At 62.5% G+C, this 17,018-nt stretch overlaps 1 protein-coding gene across 5 annotated transcripts; it reads left to right on the top strand.

Moving 5' to 3' along the window:
- Positions 1 to 2,210: 2,210 nt before the first annotated feature.
- Positions 2,211 to 16,909, top strand: DGKQ (diacylglycerol kinase theta). 5 transcript variants are annotated; one of them, XM_045528300.1, is made up of 23 exons: positions 2,211 to 2,488; positions 4,853 to 4,932; positions 7,125 to 7,224; positions 7,463 to 7,548; positions 7,631 to 7,756; positions 8,132 to 8,285; positions 8,373 to 8,447; positions 8,517 to 8,617; positions 8,693 to 8,928; positions 9,017 to 9,107; positions 9,240 to 9,294; positions 9,528 to 9,589; positions 9,955 to 10,105; positions 10,626 to 10,664; positions 10,846 to 10,961; positions 12,657 to 12,808; positions 13,102 to 13,250; positions 13,397 to 13,575; positions 13,968 to 14,068; positions 14,233 to 14,379; positions 14,467 to 14,578; positions 14,743 to 14,805; positions 15,155 to 16,909. In XM_045528300.1, exons 1-23 carry the CDS (start codon positions 2,230 to 2,232, stop codon positions 15,254 to 15,256), a joined length of 2,736 nt encoding a protein of 911 aa, XP_045384256.1. In that variant the 5' UTR covers positions 2,211 to 2,229; the 3' UTR covers positions 15,257 to 16,909. The 5 variants fall into 5 exon arrangements, with proteins under 5 accessions (XP_045384256.1, XP_045384253.1, XP_045384257.1 ...); XM_045528297.1 differs by having other exon boundaries at positions 14,653 to 14,805; XM_045528301.1 differs by having other exon boundaries at positions 14,159 to 14,379; positions 15,155 to 15,245.
- The last annotated feature ends 109 nt before the right edge of the window (positions 16,910 to 17,018 follow it).

Genomic DNA, 17,018 nt, shown 5'->3' with positions numbered 1-17,018 from the left:
GCAGGCAGTCCCAGCAGCCCTTTCAGCGAGAAGGTGCGAATTGTTTTGAAAGTCTGTGGGGGGGTTGATGGAAGTATTGTTCGCCTGCTATTTTAATTAACATGCTGGATCAGAAGGCACAGTCAAGTTTAGGCAGACATGGTCAGATGTGGGTTTCTTTCTTGAAGCTCTCCACTTTCTCCTGAATGGGGAAGAGTGTCCTTAAATACTATTTTTTCTCAGAAGTCAGCCGCAGTCTGTACCATGGGGAGTGGGCTTCCTAAGCCTCTGTCTCCTGGGCAGCAGGGCTGGGTCACAGCCCTCCCAGGGCCAAGAGGCAGGTGGGGCCTGGGGCGGGGCTGTCCTGGAGACCTTCGATCTGGCCCAGGGCGGGTGCAGGGGCATGGCCTGGCTGAAGTGGGCAGGGTTAGGGTTAGGGTTAGGGTGAGAGAGAAGGGGTGGGGCCCAGGTCCTCCCAGCTGTCTGACTGGAAGGTGCAGGGACTAAGGGGTGGTAGACCCAGCTGAATGCTCCAGCGGGAGGGGCAGCACGCACTGACTCCTTTGAGCACTGGGCTAGGACTCCCTCGGTCCTTAAAACAGCCTGCCCCAGGGCCCTGGCACTGGTGATACCTCTGCCTGGACGCTTTCCGGTGGCCACAAGCCAGCTGCTCCTGGTTGCTCAGCCCTGTCTCTCTCCATCCACAGCTGGCATCGAGACACTAGGCATTTCAGGCTTGTTTATTCCTGTTTGCTGTTGCTGCCCAGAACACAGCTCCTGGAGGGCAGCGAGGTCGCTGGATGCATGTGGCCGCACCTCCTGCATCCCATGGGCTGCCCAGAGCCCCACCTCCAACAGATGCTCCACCAACAGTTTCTCGACAAATGACCACTCCACCAGGCTTTGAGTACCCAGGCTCTCCTCTATCTTTGGGCTGGATCCCTGGTACGATCCTCTCTCCTGGACACAAGGCCCGCCCTCCACTCCTGGGATCAGAGGGCAAGTGTCCCTCTCCCCTCCCTGGCCTCAGGAGGCTCTAGCACACCCCCAGACATTTCCTGGAATCCTTGTGGTCATCAACCCTCCCCTGGGACATTACCCTCCCCTGGCTGTGTCCTGTCCCGGTTTTCCTCTTCCTCCGGCCCCACGCTGCTGTGCACCCCTGGAGCACACCCTTCTCCTGAGGCCCTGCAGGTTCCTGCTCTGCCTCCCAGCGTGAGGGGCCTGGCTCCAGAGGCCCCTGAAAAACGGCAGGGACCACGTGGGTGCCCCAGGAAGCCCCTTGGCCAACCATGCCCAGCGAGGCCATGTGGACTACAATCCACGGTTAGGCCCTCAGGAGCAGGGACTCGGAGTGCTGCCAGCGGTGGGGGCAGGGTGACCCTCGTGGACACGTCCCCAACGGTCACTGGTACCACCTGGACAAGACAAAGCTGTGCGTGCTGGGGCCGCCCCTCCACGAAGCCCCGCGGCGTCCCGAGGGCCCCCCATGGCGGGATCCAGGACAGCTGGGAGCTGAGGCTGAGGCGGGGAAGGGTGGTCGAGGAGGCTCAGTGAGGGTCGTGAAGGACAGCCCCGGACCTCCCTGCTGGCAGGCGGGCACAGTCGCGTTACGCCCCGGGGACAGCGCGGCTCCGCGGCCCGCCTGTCGTGGAGACGATGATCGCTCCTGGGGTACCTGTGCCCGCAGCGCAAGTTCCGCGCGGAGACCCCGCAGACCGACCGCCCACGCACCGCGCGGGGTCCCCGCGAACCCTGCCTCCTGGAGGCTCCTGCAGGCGCAGGGCCGCCTTCCTCCGGGTCTCCTTGCGCCACCGTGAGCCGCGCGCGAGATCTGCGACCCGCGTGGGTGGCGTCCCTCTGCGCAGCCGCGGGCCTGGGCGCCGCAGGTGCAAATGCCTCGGGTGCGGTGTCCGGAAGCTGCGTCGGGGAAATCTGGGCCGGCTGCGGCCCGCGGGCTGGCGCAGGCGGTCAGGCCGGGCCCACGCGAACCACGCCGGGTCCGCCCAATGCGTCCGCAGAGTGCAGAGCGAGACTCTGCGGGCCCCACTCCGGCCTCGCGCCGTAGACCCCACCTGGTAGACGCCGCCCCAGCCCCGCCTCCTGGCCCCGCCCCGAGGCCCGCGACTGCGCAGTGCACGGGCGCAGTCGGCAGCCCGGCCGCGCGGGCAGAGCAGCCGCGGTGCCGTAGCCCCCAGCGCGCCCCCGCCTCCAGCGCGCCCGCCGGGGCTCGGGCGGCTCCGGCCGGGGATGGCTGCGGCGGCCGAGCCCGGGGCTCACCCCTGGCTGGGCGGCGGCGCCCCGAGGCCCAGCAGCCCGGCCTGCAGCCCGGTGCTGGGCGGCGGAAGCCGCTCGCGCCCGGGGCCAGGGCTGGAGCCGGTCGGCGCCAGATCCCCGGGTCCAGCCGCCGCGCCGGGCCACAGCTTCCGGAAGGTGACGCTCACCAAACCCACCTTCTGCCACCTCTGCTCCGACTTCATCTGGGGGCTGGCCGGCTTCCTGTGCGACGGTGAGCACCCTGCCGGGAGCCCTTCCGAGGCGGGGCCGGCCTTTCCCAGAACGCACGCCTCTCGCCTGCGTCGGGGTCCCGGCGCCTAACTCTAACCTTAACCTTCTGGCCCGGGTTCTCCCACCCCGGAGTGCGCCCCTCACCTTGAGCTCTGCTCCTTCCAGCAGCAGCCTCCCCAGGACAGGGCCCGGGGCGCCAGCTGGGCCCAGAACCTCCCTGCTGAGGTGATGGCCAGCGCTTTCAGGAGCGGGGCCAGTGTGCCCCAGTGCAGTGCTGTGCCTGGAATCCAGGGGTGTGCTGGGACAGTTGCCGTGGTTGGGGGTGAAGCCAGATGTCCTCGAGGCAAGTCGGTACTCCTCTGGGATCCCCATGGCTAGCTTCCTCTCCTAGCAGCTAGGGCAGCAGTTGTGGCCAAGCAGGGCTGGCCTGGGCCCTGGTCCTGCTCTCCCAGGTGTGTTGCCCCCAGCATGGCTCCACCCAGCTGCTAAGCTCGCCAGGCTGGGGCGAGGGTGGTCCTCCCCACCTCTGGCTCCCTGGTGCTTCTAGTAGGGTTGGCTCTTTTGTGGTCCTCCTCTGTCCTGTAAGCAAGTGGGTCCTGGAGACCACAGCCCAGCCTCTGTAGAGGGAGGCTGGGACAGGATCAGAGTGTTTGCATGGAGTGCATGGATGTCTGACACTTGCTGTGTCCTTGCCTGGGATGTGGAGGTGGGAGGGGACTAAGGAGCCTCTGCCCTACTCAGGGGGACAGGCCTTTCCTCTGGGGACAGCCAGGGCCTGCCGAGGAGACTGGGCCTCTCACACAAAAGGGGATGCCTTCTGCAGTGGAAATGGCATGGTTGTTCTGACCCCCAGGGCTGCACAAGGTGGCCTGTCCAGCTGGCATGGGGGTGGTCTGATTTCTCTGTCAGATCACAAATATTGCACTGCCCTGTCTGTCCCTTGGAAGTGCCAGGGGGTTCCCCTGAGATGGAGGAGGTGTATGTGCAAGCTGAGTGGGCCCCAGGTCTGAGGCTAGACCATTGGATTTGACACGCAGGTGAAAGGTATAAAAGGCAGAGTTCCAGGTCTGAGGCTAGATCCAGGATCTCTGCAGCTGAGAGCTGATAAAGGGAGAACTCAAAGTGTGAGGCTAGACTCAGGGTCCCTCTCACAGGTGTGACCCTGTAGGTGAAGCTCAGGAGCCCTAAGCGTGGTCCTGGGGCAAAGCAGCTCACGGAAGGAGGCCGGCATGGTGCTTGGGAGGGGCATGGAGCAGACAGAGGGCCCTGGCAAGGCTGTGGGCTGAGGAGGAGGCTGGGCAGTGTCTGCTGCAGCTGCCTCCCACAGTTATCAGGGTGCTCTCCTCCTGTCTCCCGACTTCTCTCCTCGAACCAGCCTACTTCCAGAAGTTTTCTCTAGAGCAGCCCATGAAGAACTTCTGTGTACCTCCTTCTAGGGACTGGGGTTTTGGGGGCTTTGGTGGGAGGGTGAGGTGCATCCTAACTGAGGGCCTTCTAGGAGAGCTGCCTGCCCTGTCACCAGGCTGCCTCTCAGCTCCATGGGCAGTCTTCACCCAAGGCTGTCTCGGCCTGTGTGTCCTGCCCACTTCCCAGCCTCTGCAGCCTCCACCCTCCTGTTGCCCCCACCCAGTGGGGCCCAGACCTCTCCCTGACTCCTATCTGACCATCTCCCTGGCGAGCAGTTGTGTGAGGATGGGGCACACTGCCTCTCCCAGGACCGGTTGGGTGTGCTGCTTCCTGTCCCCTTGGCCCTCCTGAGCTCTCTGCTGCCTGAGGTGCTGCCCTGGGCCCTTGCACACAGCAGATGCTTAATGCTCCCTGCCTCGGGAGGCCTGGGCTGTCCACCTCTCCAGCGGCTTCTGCCTTCTGGAGCCCTCACCGGACCGGCTTGCTTTGCCTGCTGGTGGCTTTGGGTCTCAGGCATGGCGCACAGCAGTTTGGGTGAAGTGACAGAAGAGTGTCTCTGGTGAAGCCAGTCTGGGGCTTCAGAGATTGGGCAGAGATGCAGGAGCTTGCCAAGCCCCCTGCCTGTCTGGTGAGGCTGGTGAGCTGCGGGACTGCCCCTCGAAGAAGCCCAACTGCAGAGATGAAGCAGAGCTTGGCCTGCGTGCGAGGGGCAGGGCTACTGTTAGGAGAGAGGATGCGCTTATTGTCCTCCAGGATGGTCAGGGCCACCCATCCCCTGGATTCTCAGTCTTGGCCTTTCTCAGATGAGGGAGGGAACTCGAAGGATCATAGTACCCAGGGGCTGCCTGGTGGGATTGGTGGGAATTGCCTTTGGTGGTCCTGCTGGCCCAGGCCCAGCTATGGGGCCTTTAACTTCCTGGGTGGGACAGGGCCAACTCACTCACTCTCATCCCCACAGTCTGCAACTTCATGTCCCATGAGAAGTGCCTGAAGCATGTGAAGACCCCATGCACGAGTGTTGCACCCAGCCTGGTCCGGGTGAGTGTGGGGTGGGGGGTGCCACTCCTGCCAGGAGGCTGGGGTGTGTGTGGCAGCTCTCGTGGGGTGGAGGCGCTGAGACCCTGGCTGTTCTTCATGCTGTCAGACTTTAGTTGCACCCGTGGTTAAAAAGCAAAGGTTAGAAAACTGCTCAGGATTTAAAGAAATGAGCTGTTCACTCACTGAGGTCCCTGGATGGGCCTCCAGGGAACTGTGCTGAGGAAAGCTGATCCCAAAGGTCACATACTGCATGATCCTGCCCATAGAATCTTCTTGAAATAACAGAACTAGAGTGAGCGCAGATTAGAGGTTTTCAGGAGTTAAGTGGGTGTGACTATGAGGGCAGTGGGAGGGGAGGGGATGGAGGTTTATGTATCTTCACTGCATGTCAGCATCCTGGCGGTGACACTGACTAGTTTTGCAAGATGCTACCATTGGGGGAAGCTGGGCACAGGGTATAAAAGATCTCTCTGTGCCATTTCTCACAACTGCATGTGAACCTACACATATCTCAAAATAGCAAGTTACAAACTAAAGGCAGCTTTTTTGGAGCTTAGTGAGGTTTTGGCCACCAACCTCCCTCTGCAGGGCTCTGGGCAGGGCAGGAAGGTGACTGGCCCGGGTCCCTGAAGGGTGCAGGGCACTTCCCTTCCCTGGGTGATGGTGCTGAAGGCAGCGACATTTAGGGAGGGAGGGCTGATGGTGTCGGAGGCTGTTACGCGTGGGCCACGCTCATTCCTCCCTCACCGTCAGCCTTGCTCTCTGCAGACCGGGCCCTCCCCAAATTCCTCAGTGTGATGTGTTCAGGCTGCAGGTGAGGTGCTGGGCAGTGGGACTCACCCACCTGGTGCAGTGGTAGAGTGCAGGTCGCGAGGTGAGCCCAAGCCAGTAGACGCCCCTTCTGCTGCCCAGGGTTTGGTCCCGGCCACTCCCTCTGACGTTTGATGCCAGGTTTGGGAACAACTTGATTACCAGGCTGAGTGCATAAGAGCCCGAGGACACTGGCTCCTGGTGGCAACCAGCACCCTTCGGATGCCATGTCAGCCTGGGCGGTCCCTCCTCATGTGGACATCCAAAGGCTGCAGTTTTCTGAAGTTGATTTTAATGTTTTTTTTATACTCTACTAAATTAAGAAATATGAGTACGTATTTCAAATATATGCATGATGGACAATTTAGAAATATAGATATTTAGGCCGGGCGCGGTGGCTCACGCCTGTAATCCTAGCACTCTGGGAGGCCGAGGCGGGTGGATCGTTCGAGGTCAGGAGTTCGAGACCAGCCTGAGCAAGAGCGAGACCCTGTCTCTACTAAAAAAAAAAAAAAAAGATAGAAAGAAATTGTGGGGCCAACTAAAATATATATAGAAAAAATTAGCTGGGCATGGTGGCACATGCCTGTAGTCCCAGCTACTCGGGAGGCTGAGGCAGTAGGATCACTTAAGCCCAGGAGTTTGAGGTTGCGGTGAGCTAGGCTGACGCCACAGCACTCACTCTAGCCAGGGCAACAGAGCGAGACTCTGTCTCAAAAAAAAAAAAAAAAAAAAGAAATACAGATATTTAACAAAGAAAATAAATGTCACCCATCATTCTGGCATATCCCCAGTTACCATTCTGGTATTTTTTTGTTTGTTCTTTTGTGCATATTTTAACCTAAGTTTTGGGATACTAGGGTACGGACAAGGGTCAGGAGTGAAGACATGATCCCTCTTCTGCCCCTTCTCATGGAGAAGTAGAATCCACACCCCCACACACACATTCACACTCGATGCAGTCCAATTCTCTGCCAGGGTGGGGCTCGGGTGCTTTGGGAGCCCTTGGACCCAAGGAGACAGACGCTTGGCAGTTGACAGACCTTTGCCTGGCCCAAGGAGGGAAGTGTGGGTGGCAAGTGGGCCTCCATCTGTGTTAGGCAGGACAGGGTGGAAGTCACAGAGCCCTCTCTGTTTTTGATTGGCCCAGCCGCCCCCAGGCCTGGGGCTGTGGTCACTGCTGGGGCCTCCTGGGAGGCACAGCTGGACCAGGGCTGGGCAGTCCCAGCAGAGGCCTGAGCTGCAGAATGGTCCAGGTGCAGAGGGCGGGGGTGACAGCATGGGCAGGCTATTGTCAGCCCTCAGGGAGTGTCTAGCTGGGCATGCTGGGGCAGCCCCCAGCAGGATCCACATGGGGTGAGGCTGCCCTCTGCTCCTGCCAGGTCCCTGTAGCCCACTGCTTCGGCCCCCGGGGACTCTACAAGCGCAAGTTCTGTGCCATCTGCCGCAAGGGCCTGGAGGCGCCTGCACTTCGCTGTGAAGGTACCCCACCCCCTGAAGCCCACCTGGCTTCCCCACCTCACCCAGGGTCCTGGTCGCTGCTGCCCAGTGGCTTGTCAGGTGGAGGGCTGGCCTGGGGGCTGTGGCCACATGCTCCTGGCCAGGGTGCTGGGGCGTGGAATGCAGAGGAAGGGACCCAGCGGAGCAGAGAGGCCAAGGGGCATAGAGGGGCCACGGCGCTGCAAGAGGCCCCTAACCCAGCCCCTCCCCCCCTCCCCAGTGTGTGAGCTGTACCTTCACCCCGACTGTGTGCCCTTCGCCTGCAGTGACTGCCGCCAGTGCCACCAGGACGGGCACCAGGATCACGTGAGTGTGCAGGTGCCAGGGACCCTGAGTGCAGGCCTGGGGGTTCCAACCAGGCCCAGCTGCTGACTGTCCCCTTCCCCAGGACACATACCACCACCACTGGCGGGAGGGAAACCTACCCTCCGGTGCACGCTGCGAGGTCTGCAGGAAGACATGTGGCTCCTCCGATGTGCTGGCTGGCGTGCGCTGCGAGTGGTGCGGGGTCCAGGTGGGGTGACTGTGCGGAGAGGTGGAGCCATGGGGGCAGAGCTGGGGGGATGGGAGTGGTGAGGAGTTCAGGTGGGGGAGGAGCACTCAATAGGGGCTGGGAGGTGGGGCAGGAGAGGTTTGGCCTCCAAGTAGGGGCCATCCCTGAGGGTAGGGTCTGTGTGGGGTCTTTCTTTCCTTCAGCCTGTCTGCATCTGCATCCCACTCTGTTTTCAAGGCGGGCTCCCTGTCCCGCTCTGGCATTGGGGTCCCCTACCCCTGTGCACTCTGGAGCTGGGCGAGGAGCTGTCAGCCCTGTCCCTGCGTGGGCGCTCTGCATGGGCTGCGTCCTGGACCCCAGCCCCAAGACCCCAGGCTCAATCCCATGTCCCTCCAGGCCCACTCGGTCTGCTCCACGGCGCTCGCCCCAGACTGCACGTTCGGGCGCCTGCGCTCCCTGGTCTTGCCCCCGGCGTGCGTGCGCCTGCTGTCGCGAAACTTCAGCAAGATGCACTGCTTCCGCATTGCAGAGACCGTGGCCCTGGAGCCAGGTGAGGTGCTTGGGGGGTGAGGGGCGGGCCTCGGGTGCCCCCTGGACTGGGGGTGGGCACTGAGTGAGGGGTCTGTGTGTCCCGCAGGGGAGGGGGATGACAGTGTGGACGGAGGTGCTGCCACCGGCCCAGGCAGAGAGACGCTGGCACCTGCAGAGTCCAGTAAGTGCGCTCATTAGCCCCCGCCCCATCCCCCAGCCCCCGGGTTCACATCCGCTTCCCCTGGCCCAGGCAAGCAAACCCTGAAGATCTTTGATGGCGACGACTCTGTCAGAAGAAACCAGTTCCGTGTCATCACTGTCCCCCGCCAGGCCCGGAGCGAGGAGGTGCTGGTAAGGGGAGCCCTAGGCAGGGGCAGGGGTGTGTGGTGTCCAAGGCCGCGTCCCACACCCACCCACCCTCTGCAGGAGGCGGCGCTGCGGGCCTACTACATCCCGGAGGACCCTGGCAACCTGGAGCTGCACGCGCTGCCCTTGCAGGCGGGTGACGCCTGGGCCCGTGCCAAGGCCGGGAGTGCCGGAATCTCGGAGGAGGAGGAGGGCAGCAGAGGCCCGGGGTCGTGCGAGGCCTCGCCCGAGGCCTGGGTCATCCGGGCTCTGCCCCGTGCCCAGGAGGTCCTGAAGATCTACCCCGGCTGGCTCAAGTGAGACCCGGCCGGGGCACTGGGCCTGCTGGGTGGGAGTTGGGAGGGGGTGGGAGGAGGCTGGTGCCTGAGCTCCTGGCGCCCACAGGGTGGGTGTGGCCTACGTGTCCGTGCACGTGACCCCTCAGAGCACAGCCCGGACGGTGGTGCTGCAGGTCCTGCCGCTGCTTGGTCGCCAGGTGTGTATTCTGGGCCTGCCTGTGTTAGGCAGACGGGGTCACTGCCTAGTGGGCCAGGCTGCTGTCCTGGCCCAGGTGTGGCTGCCTCTGTCAGCCACCCCGGGCCTCATGGCCTGCCTTCTGCCCCCACAGGCTGAGAGTCCAGAGAGCTTCCAGCTGGTGGAGGTGCTCATGGGCAGCAGGCAGGGTGAGTGAGTGGCCTGTGGTCAGTGTCTGTATTCTCTATGCATGTTCCGGACCAAGGACCTGGACATGCTGCCTTAGGGGCTGCTCCAGTGTGGTGCCCAGGCCATTGAGGCCAGACCCTGCCCTTCTGACAGTTCCACCCTGTGTCCCCACATCCCCTGGGGGTGGGGGCAGCTGTCTGCAGAGCTGGGCGAGGAGCCTGGTGCTGACAGACTGTGCCCCTGGCCCCTGCAGTCCAACGGACAGTGCTGGCGGATGAAGAGCTCCTGCTCAACCGGCTTTGGGACATCCGGCAGGTCAGTGGGTGTGGACATGGCCCCAGGGAGTTATTGGTCTGCAGCTATGACCTCTGCTCCCCAGAGCAGTACCTTCCCCAGGGACAGAGTCTGCCTGGGCTGGACAGTTGACCCTCCTGGCCAAAAAGTCACCTGTTCCCAGCAGGGTGAGCTGTTGAGCTGCAGACCTCCCTAAACTCCCTGAGGGGAATGGACAGGGGCCCGCCCACAGGAAGGAAGCCTCCTGGCCTCGCTTTCCTCTTTTTATCTTGCTTCAGCCCTGGGGAATCTTCCCAGCGACCCCTTTTGTGGATGGGGCGGCGGAGGGCCTGGTGCTAGTGGAGCCATCCTCTGCCCCAGCCCAGCATCCCCCCCTCTCCCTGCAGACCTCCTTGCGGCAGGTGAGCCAGACGCGGTTCTACGTGGCAGAGAGCAGGGCTGCGGCCCCTCGAGTCTCCCTGTTCATTGGCGGCTTGCCTCCCGGCTTGTCCCCCCAGGAGTACAGTAACCTGCTGCACGAAGCCTTGGCCACCAAAGGTGTGACCGCCATGGCTGGCCGAGGGCTGCTGGCTGGGGGCGGGGTCCTGATGGCAGGCAGTGGGACTACAGTGCTGAGGCCTGCTGCTGGGCCCAAGCGCTGTCCTATCCAGGCGGGCTCCATCCTCACCTCCAGGCCCATCCCGCACACCCTCCTCCGGAGGGCTTCTGGGCGTTCTACCCTCTGCGGCCATTTCCCATGGTGCCTGGCCTCTGTCTCTCCCTCTGGGCGGTGGCTGGGCCCTGCCTTCAGGGCATAGGGAACCCTGTTGCTCGAGTGGGGCATGGCACTTTCTGGCGGAGCTGCCCTTGGGGGTGTGAAGTCATCCTTGAACCAGGGGCTGTTCCAGGGTTGGGAGAGGTCAGGGCCCAGAGGGAAGAGTTCGGGGGTCCAGAGCAGGGGTAATGTGGCCCCCAGAGGGAGCAAGTCAGAGGCCCTGGGGGAGGAGGATGTGGGGCCAGGCCTCCGCGATGTGCGCCCTTCACCATCTGCCACCCTGACTGCAGCCTGCCTTTGCAGCCGCTGTGGTGTCCGTGAGTCACGTCTACTCCTCCCAAGGTGAGTTGGCACTTAATGGGCGTGGTCACGTGTGGCCAAAGGTCATTCCTGGAGTTAGGTGGAAAAGCCCTGGCCTTCTTTAGCGCCTGACCTTTGCCTCAGGGAGCTGTGTGCTGGGGAAACATCTTGGTTGTGGTGCATGGGACAGGCCCTTCCCTGAGTCTCGGCCCCCCTGCCTCAGGTGCAGTGGTGCTGGGCATCACCTGCTTCGCAGAGGCCGAGCGGCTGTACATGCTGGTCAGGGACACGGCTGTGCAGGGCCAGCTGCTGACCGCGCTGGTGCTCCCGGATGTGCTGGTGAGTGAGCAGTTCCTGGGCCGGCTTGTGAAACACTCAAGCCGGGTGGCCGGAGAAAATCCAGGTCTGCAAGTGCACAGTTCCCCAGCCAGCTGCACTCTCTTAGTCTGGCATCTCTCTCTCGGGTTCACTGGGGGCCCGTTGGTGCTGCCTTGTTGATGCCTCATGACAATTCAGGAAGGACACTGTTGCCCATTGTACACCAAGAGGCCTGAGGCAGCCTGGTGGGTAAGATCTGCCCCTCAGGCCACTGTGGGGCCAGGGCCAGCTGTCTCTCTGGACTCCGAGGCTTCTACCTAGTGGGGAGGACCCCAGGACACAGCTCCCAGCCCCACAGAACACGCTGTGCCCCAGAGGAGCTGCCTCACTAAGGGCCATGTGTCAATGTCCCACCAGCCCCATCCTCTTAGGTACAGCATTGCCCCCCTGGGAGGCCTTGTGGTCCCTGCTTCCTGCCTGGAGCCCCTAACCCTCACCCTAACCCTGGCAGCAGGTAGAGCACCCTGACTTTGGGCACTATGCTTAAGACCCAGCAGTACCAGGAAGGGGGGTGTCTGGCAGCAGCACAAGGTGAAGGGGTACAACATGGGTCAGAGCCCTCGGGGGCTGGACCCCGGACCCCACACTGCACGCTGTGCTCTCACAGCAGCCTCTATGGTCTTCAGCCCTCCACCCCCAAAGGGTCCCATGAGGCCACCATCAGGGGCCTGTGGCTGCTTTGCTGTACTCATCCCTGACCCAGATCCCTGACCCCTGACCCCAGCCCAAGCCAAGCAGAATTAGAGCAGAATGAATTTGGCAGCCTATGATTGTGGTAGGTGATGCCTGTGGGTCCCTTCTGCCCCTTGCACCTGGCCCTGCCCAGGTCAGGACAGGGTGGCTGTTAGCCTCAGCCCCAGCCCCGGCCCCGGCCCCACACGCTCCGTGGGCAGAGCTGGGTGTGGGCCCGACATGCGCTTTCTCTCTCCTGTCAGCTGCCTGCCCTGGGGTGAGTGGGTAAGTGGTGACCGCAGGCAGCTCTGCCTGCCCAGTGGGTCATGCGGCCCTGAGTGTGTCCTTGCCCCAAGCCATGGCCTAGCCGTGTGCCACCGCCCACCCTGTGTATGCACCCGGCCTGTCTGTCCTGTCACCCAGCCCTCCCCCGCTGTGGGGAGCCCAGGCTTGGGCCCACTGTGTCTAGATCCCTGAGCGCTGTTTCCCGGGGTGGCATGTGGGGAGATGGGCTCCGTCTTGTGGCCGTGGGGAGACATGTGGCCACCCTGTGGATCAAGCAGCTTTTCCTGGCTGCCATGTAGGCAGAGGCCTAGGAGCCGCTGTCCCCTAAAGCTGTGTGCCAGGGGCCCCTCGAGAAGTGGACCTTGGTCTAGCTGGCTGGCGGGCATGGCCCCACGTGGGCTTTCAGCCCAGACTTGTGGCTGTGAGGGCCAGGTGGCGGGCGTGGTCTGTTCACACCGAGCACAGTGGGAAGGGCCTGGCCTTTCCCGTGCTGTGCTAGGAGCAGCAGCCAGCTGGCTTCAGTGCTGCCCCGTCGGCCGGCAGCAAGGTCTCACGTGTGAGGGTGCAGCCATGCCTTCCCTAGGAGGGGCTGGCCCCAGGCTGGGTGGGCTCAGAGTCAGGGGCCAGACACTGGCTGGCACCCCCGGGGGGGGGCACCCAACCTTGGGTCCCCATTCTAACCCAGCCCCCCTCTGTCAGCACTGGAACCTGCCCCCAGACAGCTGCCCCCTCCTCGTGTTTGTGAACCCCAAAAGTGGGGGCCTCAAGGGCCGAGACCTGCTGTGCAGTTTCCGGAAGCTGCTGAACCCTCACCAGGTCTTCGAGCTGACCAACGGGGGTCCTCTTCCTGGGTGAGTGTGGGGGACTGTGGGTCCAGGGCAGTGCTCACCGCAGCGGCCTGGGTAGGAGGAGTTGGGGGGCTGCTGTGCTCCCCACACCCCATCCACCTGCCAGCAGCAACTCAGATTGGATTCCTTGTTGGAACCTTCGAGTCTTCCACATGGCTGGAGATGGGCATTTTAAAAGGAAGCGGCTGTCTGGGGCGGGGACAGGCTGAGGCCCTGGGGGACCTGGGCAGCCTGGTACCCGCACTGTGCCCTGTGGTGATGCTGGTGAGGGACACTTTCTGTCTCTCTCCTGCTAGGTTCCACCTGTTCTCCCAGGTGCCCTGCTTCCGCGTGCTGGTGTGTGGTGGGGACGGCACCGTGGGCTGGGTGCTTGCTGCCCTGGAGGAAACACGGCACCGTCTGGCTTGCCCGGAGCCTTCTGTGGCCATCCTGCCCCTGGGCACAGGTGGGCTCAGTCATTGAGCTGAGGATTGGGCCTAAGGGTTTATCCCTTCCTGCCCTGAGTTTCACCCGAGGCCTGGGGCGGTGTCTCTGTTCTCATGGATGAGGGCTGGATGTGGAGAGTTGCACTGTGTCTCGCCTGTGTCCTAGGAAATGACCTTGGCCGGGTCCTCCGCTGGGGGGCCGGCTACAGTGGAGAGGACCCGTTCTCGGTGCTGGTGTCTGTAGATGAGGCCGACGCTGTGCTCATGGACCGCTGGACCATCTTGCTGGACGCTCACGAGGCTGCTAGTGCAGAGAACGGTGTGGCAGACGCAGAGCCCCCCAAGGTACCAGGGTGGCCTGTGGCGCCAGTTAGGCTCTTGCATGTGACTGCCGTGTGTGTCAAAGAGCTTATCCTCCTCCTAGCCACGCTCTGCAGGCACCAGCACCATCCTCTTTGTAAACGCAGCAGCTGAGGCACAGAGTGCACCACGTGCTGGGGGCCGTATGCTGCGGGGGGACCATGCCCAGGGCCGGCTGGCTCCAGAGCCTGGCCAGGACCCCACAGCATGCTGCCTTCTCCTGGAGTGCTGGTGGTCATTGATGGAGTGGTCCCAGAAGCTGGAGCTTGGGGCCCCTGGAAGAGTTGGGTGTGGGGAGAGGAAGCTGGACCCACCTTGGGGAGCTCAGAAGTGCCTGGCGGGGCTGCAGGTCCTGGGAGATAAACCCCTGTCCCTAGATCGTGCAAATGAGCAACTACTGCGGCATTGGCATTGACGCAGAGCTGAGCCTGGACTTCCACCAGGCACGAGAGGAGGAGCCTGGCAAGTTCACGAGCAGGTACCAGAGCAGCAGGGTTGGGAGCCTGGGCAGCTCTGGGCAAGGTGGGCCTGCCACCTGGTGATGGCGTACTTCCTAGGGGTTCTCCAGCAGGCAGTGGCAGAGAGGGGCCAGAAGTGGGGGCTGCTTCAAGGTGCGTGATGGTGGGTGCCTCCCCCCTGCAGGTTCCACAACAAGGGTGTATACGTGCGGGTTGGGCTGCAGAAGATCAGCCACTCTCGAGGCCTGCACAGGGAGATCCGGCTGCAGGTGGAGCAGCAGGAAGTGCAGCTGCCCAGCATCGAGGGGCTCATCTTCATCAACATCCCCAGGTTTGGGCAGAGGGTTCCCAGGGGCTCTGCCCGCCAGTCCCTGGCGGGCTTGTGCCTCATCTCTGTGTCCTTCCCCTACCCTGGCAGCTGGGGCTCAGGGGCTGACCTGTGGGGCTCAGACAGCGACTCGAGGTTCGAGAAGCCACGCATGGATGACGGGCTCCTGGAGGTCGTGGGCGTCACAGGCGTTGTCCACATGGTGAGCCGGCCAGCCGGGTGGGCCCGGGTGGTGCCCATGGCCCTGCTGAGCCCGGCTCACCCCTCCTGCCCCAGGGCCAGGTCCAGGGTGGGCTGCGCTCCGGAATCCGCATCGCCCAGGGCTCCTACTTCCGTGTCACACTCCTTAAGGCCACCCCTGTGCAGGTGGACGGGGAGCCCTGGGTCCAGGCCCCCGGGAACATGATCATCTCAGCTGCTGGCCCGAAGGTACGTCAGGTCGGGCTGGGGCTGGGGCTGGGCAGGTGGACTGTACAGAGTGGCCGGTGGTGGCTGTCGTGCCCAGGTGGTTCTGGCATGTTTTGGCATGGTCTGGGTCCTCCCTGACCCCAGGAGGCCCCCAAGAGGCCAGTGGGGGCATCTGCCTCTCAGTGGAGATGAGTCCCCTTGGGCCTCAGGGGAGGGATGTGGCTGAGAAGTGCCCAGTGCTGGGGTGCAGGTCAGGGCTGCTTTGCCAGGCCCTTCCCCTTTAGCACCTGGGTCCCAGGGCTGGGGGCTTGGAGGCACACCTGGTCTGTGATCTGTCATGTCAGCCTGGCCTTCCGACCCTCACCTACAGGTCCACATGCTGCGGAAAGCCAAACAGAAGCCCAGGAAGGCCGGGACCTCTAGGGACACCCGGCTGGAAGCCACGCCTGCCCCCGAGGGGGATCCCAAGTAGAGCTGGCTGAGGCAGCAGGGCAGGCTGAGAGTCTCTGGACCCGCCATCCTTGTCATCAGCTCCTCAGGGTACAGCTGTGCTTTGAGTCCACAGTGGCTGGCCTGGTGATGGACTTGGCCACAGCCCTGAGCAGAGCATCTTCCTGGGACCCAGGACATTTCCAGCCCTCTTTCCCATCCACCGTCACACAGAAACTGCTGGTTGGCTGGGAGGCATTTCCTTCCTTGCCAGGTGTCATCACCATCAAAGATCTTCAGGGTTTGCTTGCCAGGCCATGTGACAGGTGGGCTGGCCAGCCCTCTGCCCTGTTGCTGGACGTTCCAGGGGAAGGGGGGGGGGGCCAGGCTGTCCTCCCTTCCTACCCTCCACCTCCCAGCCCCTTGAGCTGGGTAGCGCTGGTACAGGTTGTCTGGGTGAGTCTGACCTTATTTTGTGCCCCTCAGGCCATCCCCCTGGACCGTGGCTCTGTAGGGACCCTGGGTGTGTCCCTGCCCAGCAGATAGAGAATGCTGCCAACTCCTCCTGGCCTCACTGCCCACCCTGGCCAGGTGGTGTGGGCAGTCCGTGTTGTGGGGTGCCGGTCGGTGGTGACCTCGTCTGCCTTGGGCAGTGTCTCAGCCTTACCACCATAGGCCATGAGCACAGCTGCAGGAGCAGCGCGGGCTGCGCCCGGTCTGGCTGCCTTTGCTTCTCTGATGCCCTGAGGCCGGGTGAGTTTGGTGCTGCCCACGTGGCAGCCGGAGTGTGGGCTGGGCCCTGGGTGTCCCCTCCAGCCCCAAAGGTGGGGCATTCAGCACCCAGAACGGACCAGAAGCAGAAACTCCTCTGATGCCCTGAGGCTGGGTGGCCCAGAGGTTTATGGAAGCATGTGTAACTCCTGGCACACGCGGAGGGGCTGGCTTTGACCCCCTCCACTCCCACTTTAGCACCTTACATGCCACTTGCCAACAGTCAGTTCTCCCATGTTAATGCGTAGACACTCCCGTGCCTCCCAGCCCCCATGGCTCTGTGGACGGTGCTGCTGGCCAGGCCATGCTTGGGGTGATGAGCTAACAGATGGCCTAGCCAGAGTGAGACAATCTGCGTTTGTCCCGCGTCTGAGGATGGCATGTTTCACACATCAGACCCCCGGAGTCTGACTTCCCCAAGGAAAGGGTCCCCTAGGCTGGATCTTCTATTTGCTTATGGGGCACAGCTGGCCTGGCCCTCCCTCTCTGGGCCGGGGTTGTCCCAAGTTTGGCCTTCACCTCAGAAGTGGCTCTGGTTTGGCTTCAGGAATGTATGGCCCAGCCTAACCTACAGCCTCCTGGGGGGTCTCGCTGCCACCCCCCCATCCTGCTTCTGCCAAAACTGCACAGACAAATGCATTGTAATGGCCATTTGTGGCCGCCAGTGTATACATTCCTCATGTCTGCATCACTTGTGATCTTTAAAGCAAGTCCTTAATGGTGTAATTAGTTTTTGCTTTGCAAGCCCTGGTGTTGATTTTGTTCTGTAGGAATTATTTGTACATTGTGTCTACGTGACTTGTCCTTCTGTATTTAAGTGAGTCTGTCTGCCCAGATGGGGTCTGCATCCCTGGTGCATGGGTCCCTCCGTGTGTAACTTATCACTACCTGAATGTAACAGTAAATTATATCCGGGACAAATACAGTCTGAGCATTGCTGTCCTGCTGTCTCTCCCTCTTCTGTGTGTTGAAAGACCAGTGGCGGGGGGCGGGGGATGGCAGCCGCTCAGACGGGCCTGCTTGGCAATGTCTTT

The sequence above is a fragment of the Lemur catta genome, chromosome 17 (assembly GCF_020740605.2).
Source record: "Lemur catta isolate mLemCat1 chromosome 17, mLemCat1.pri, whole genome shotgun sequence".
Classification (NCBI taxonomy): Eukaryota; Metazoa; Chordata; class Mammalia; order Primates; family Lemuridae; genus Lemur; species Lemur catta.
This window is presented reverse-complemented; position numbering and strand designations above follow the sequence as displayed.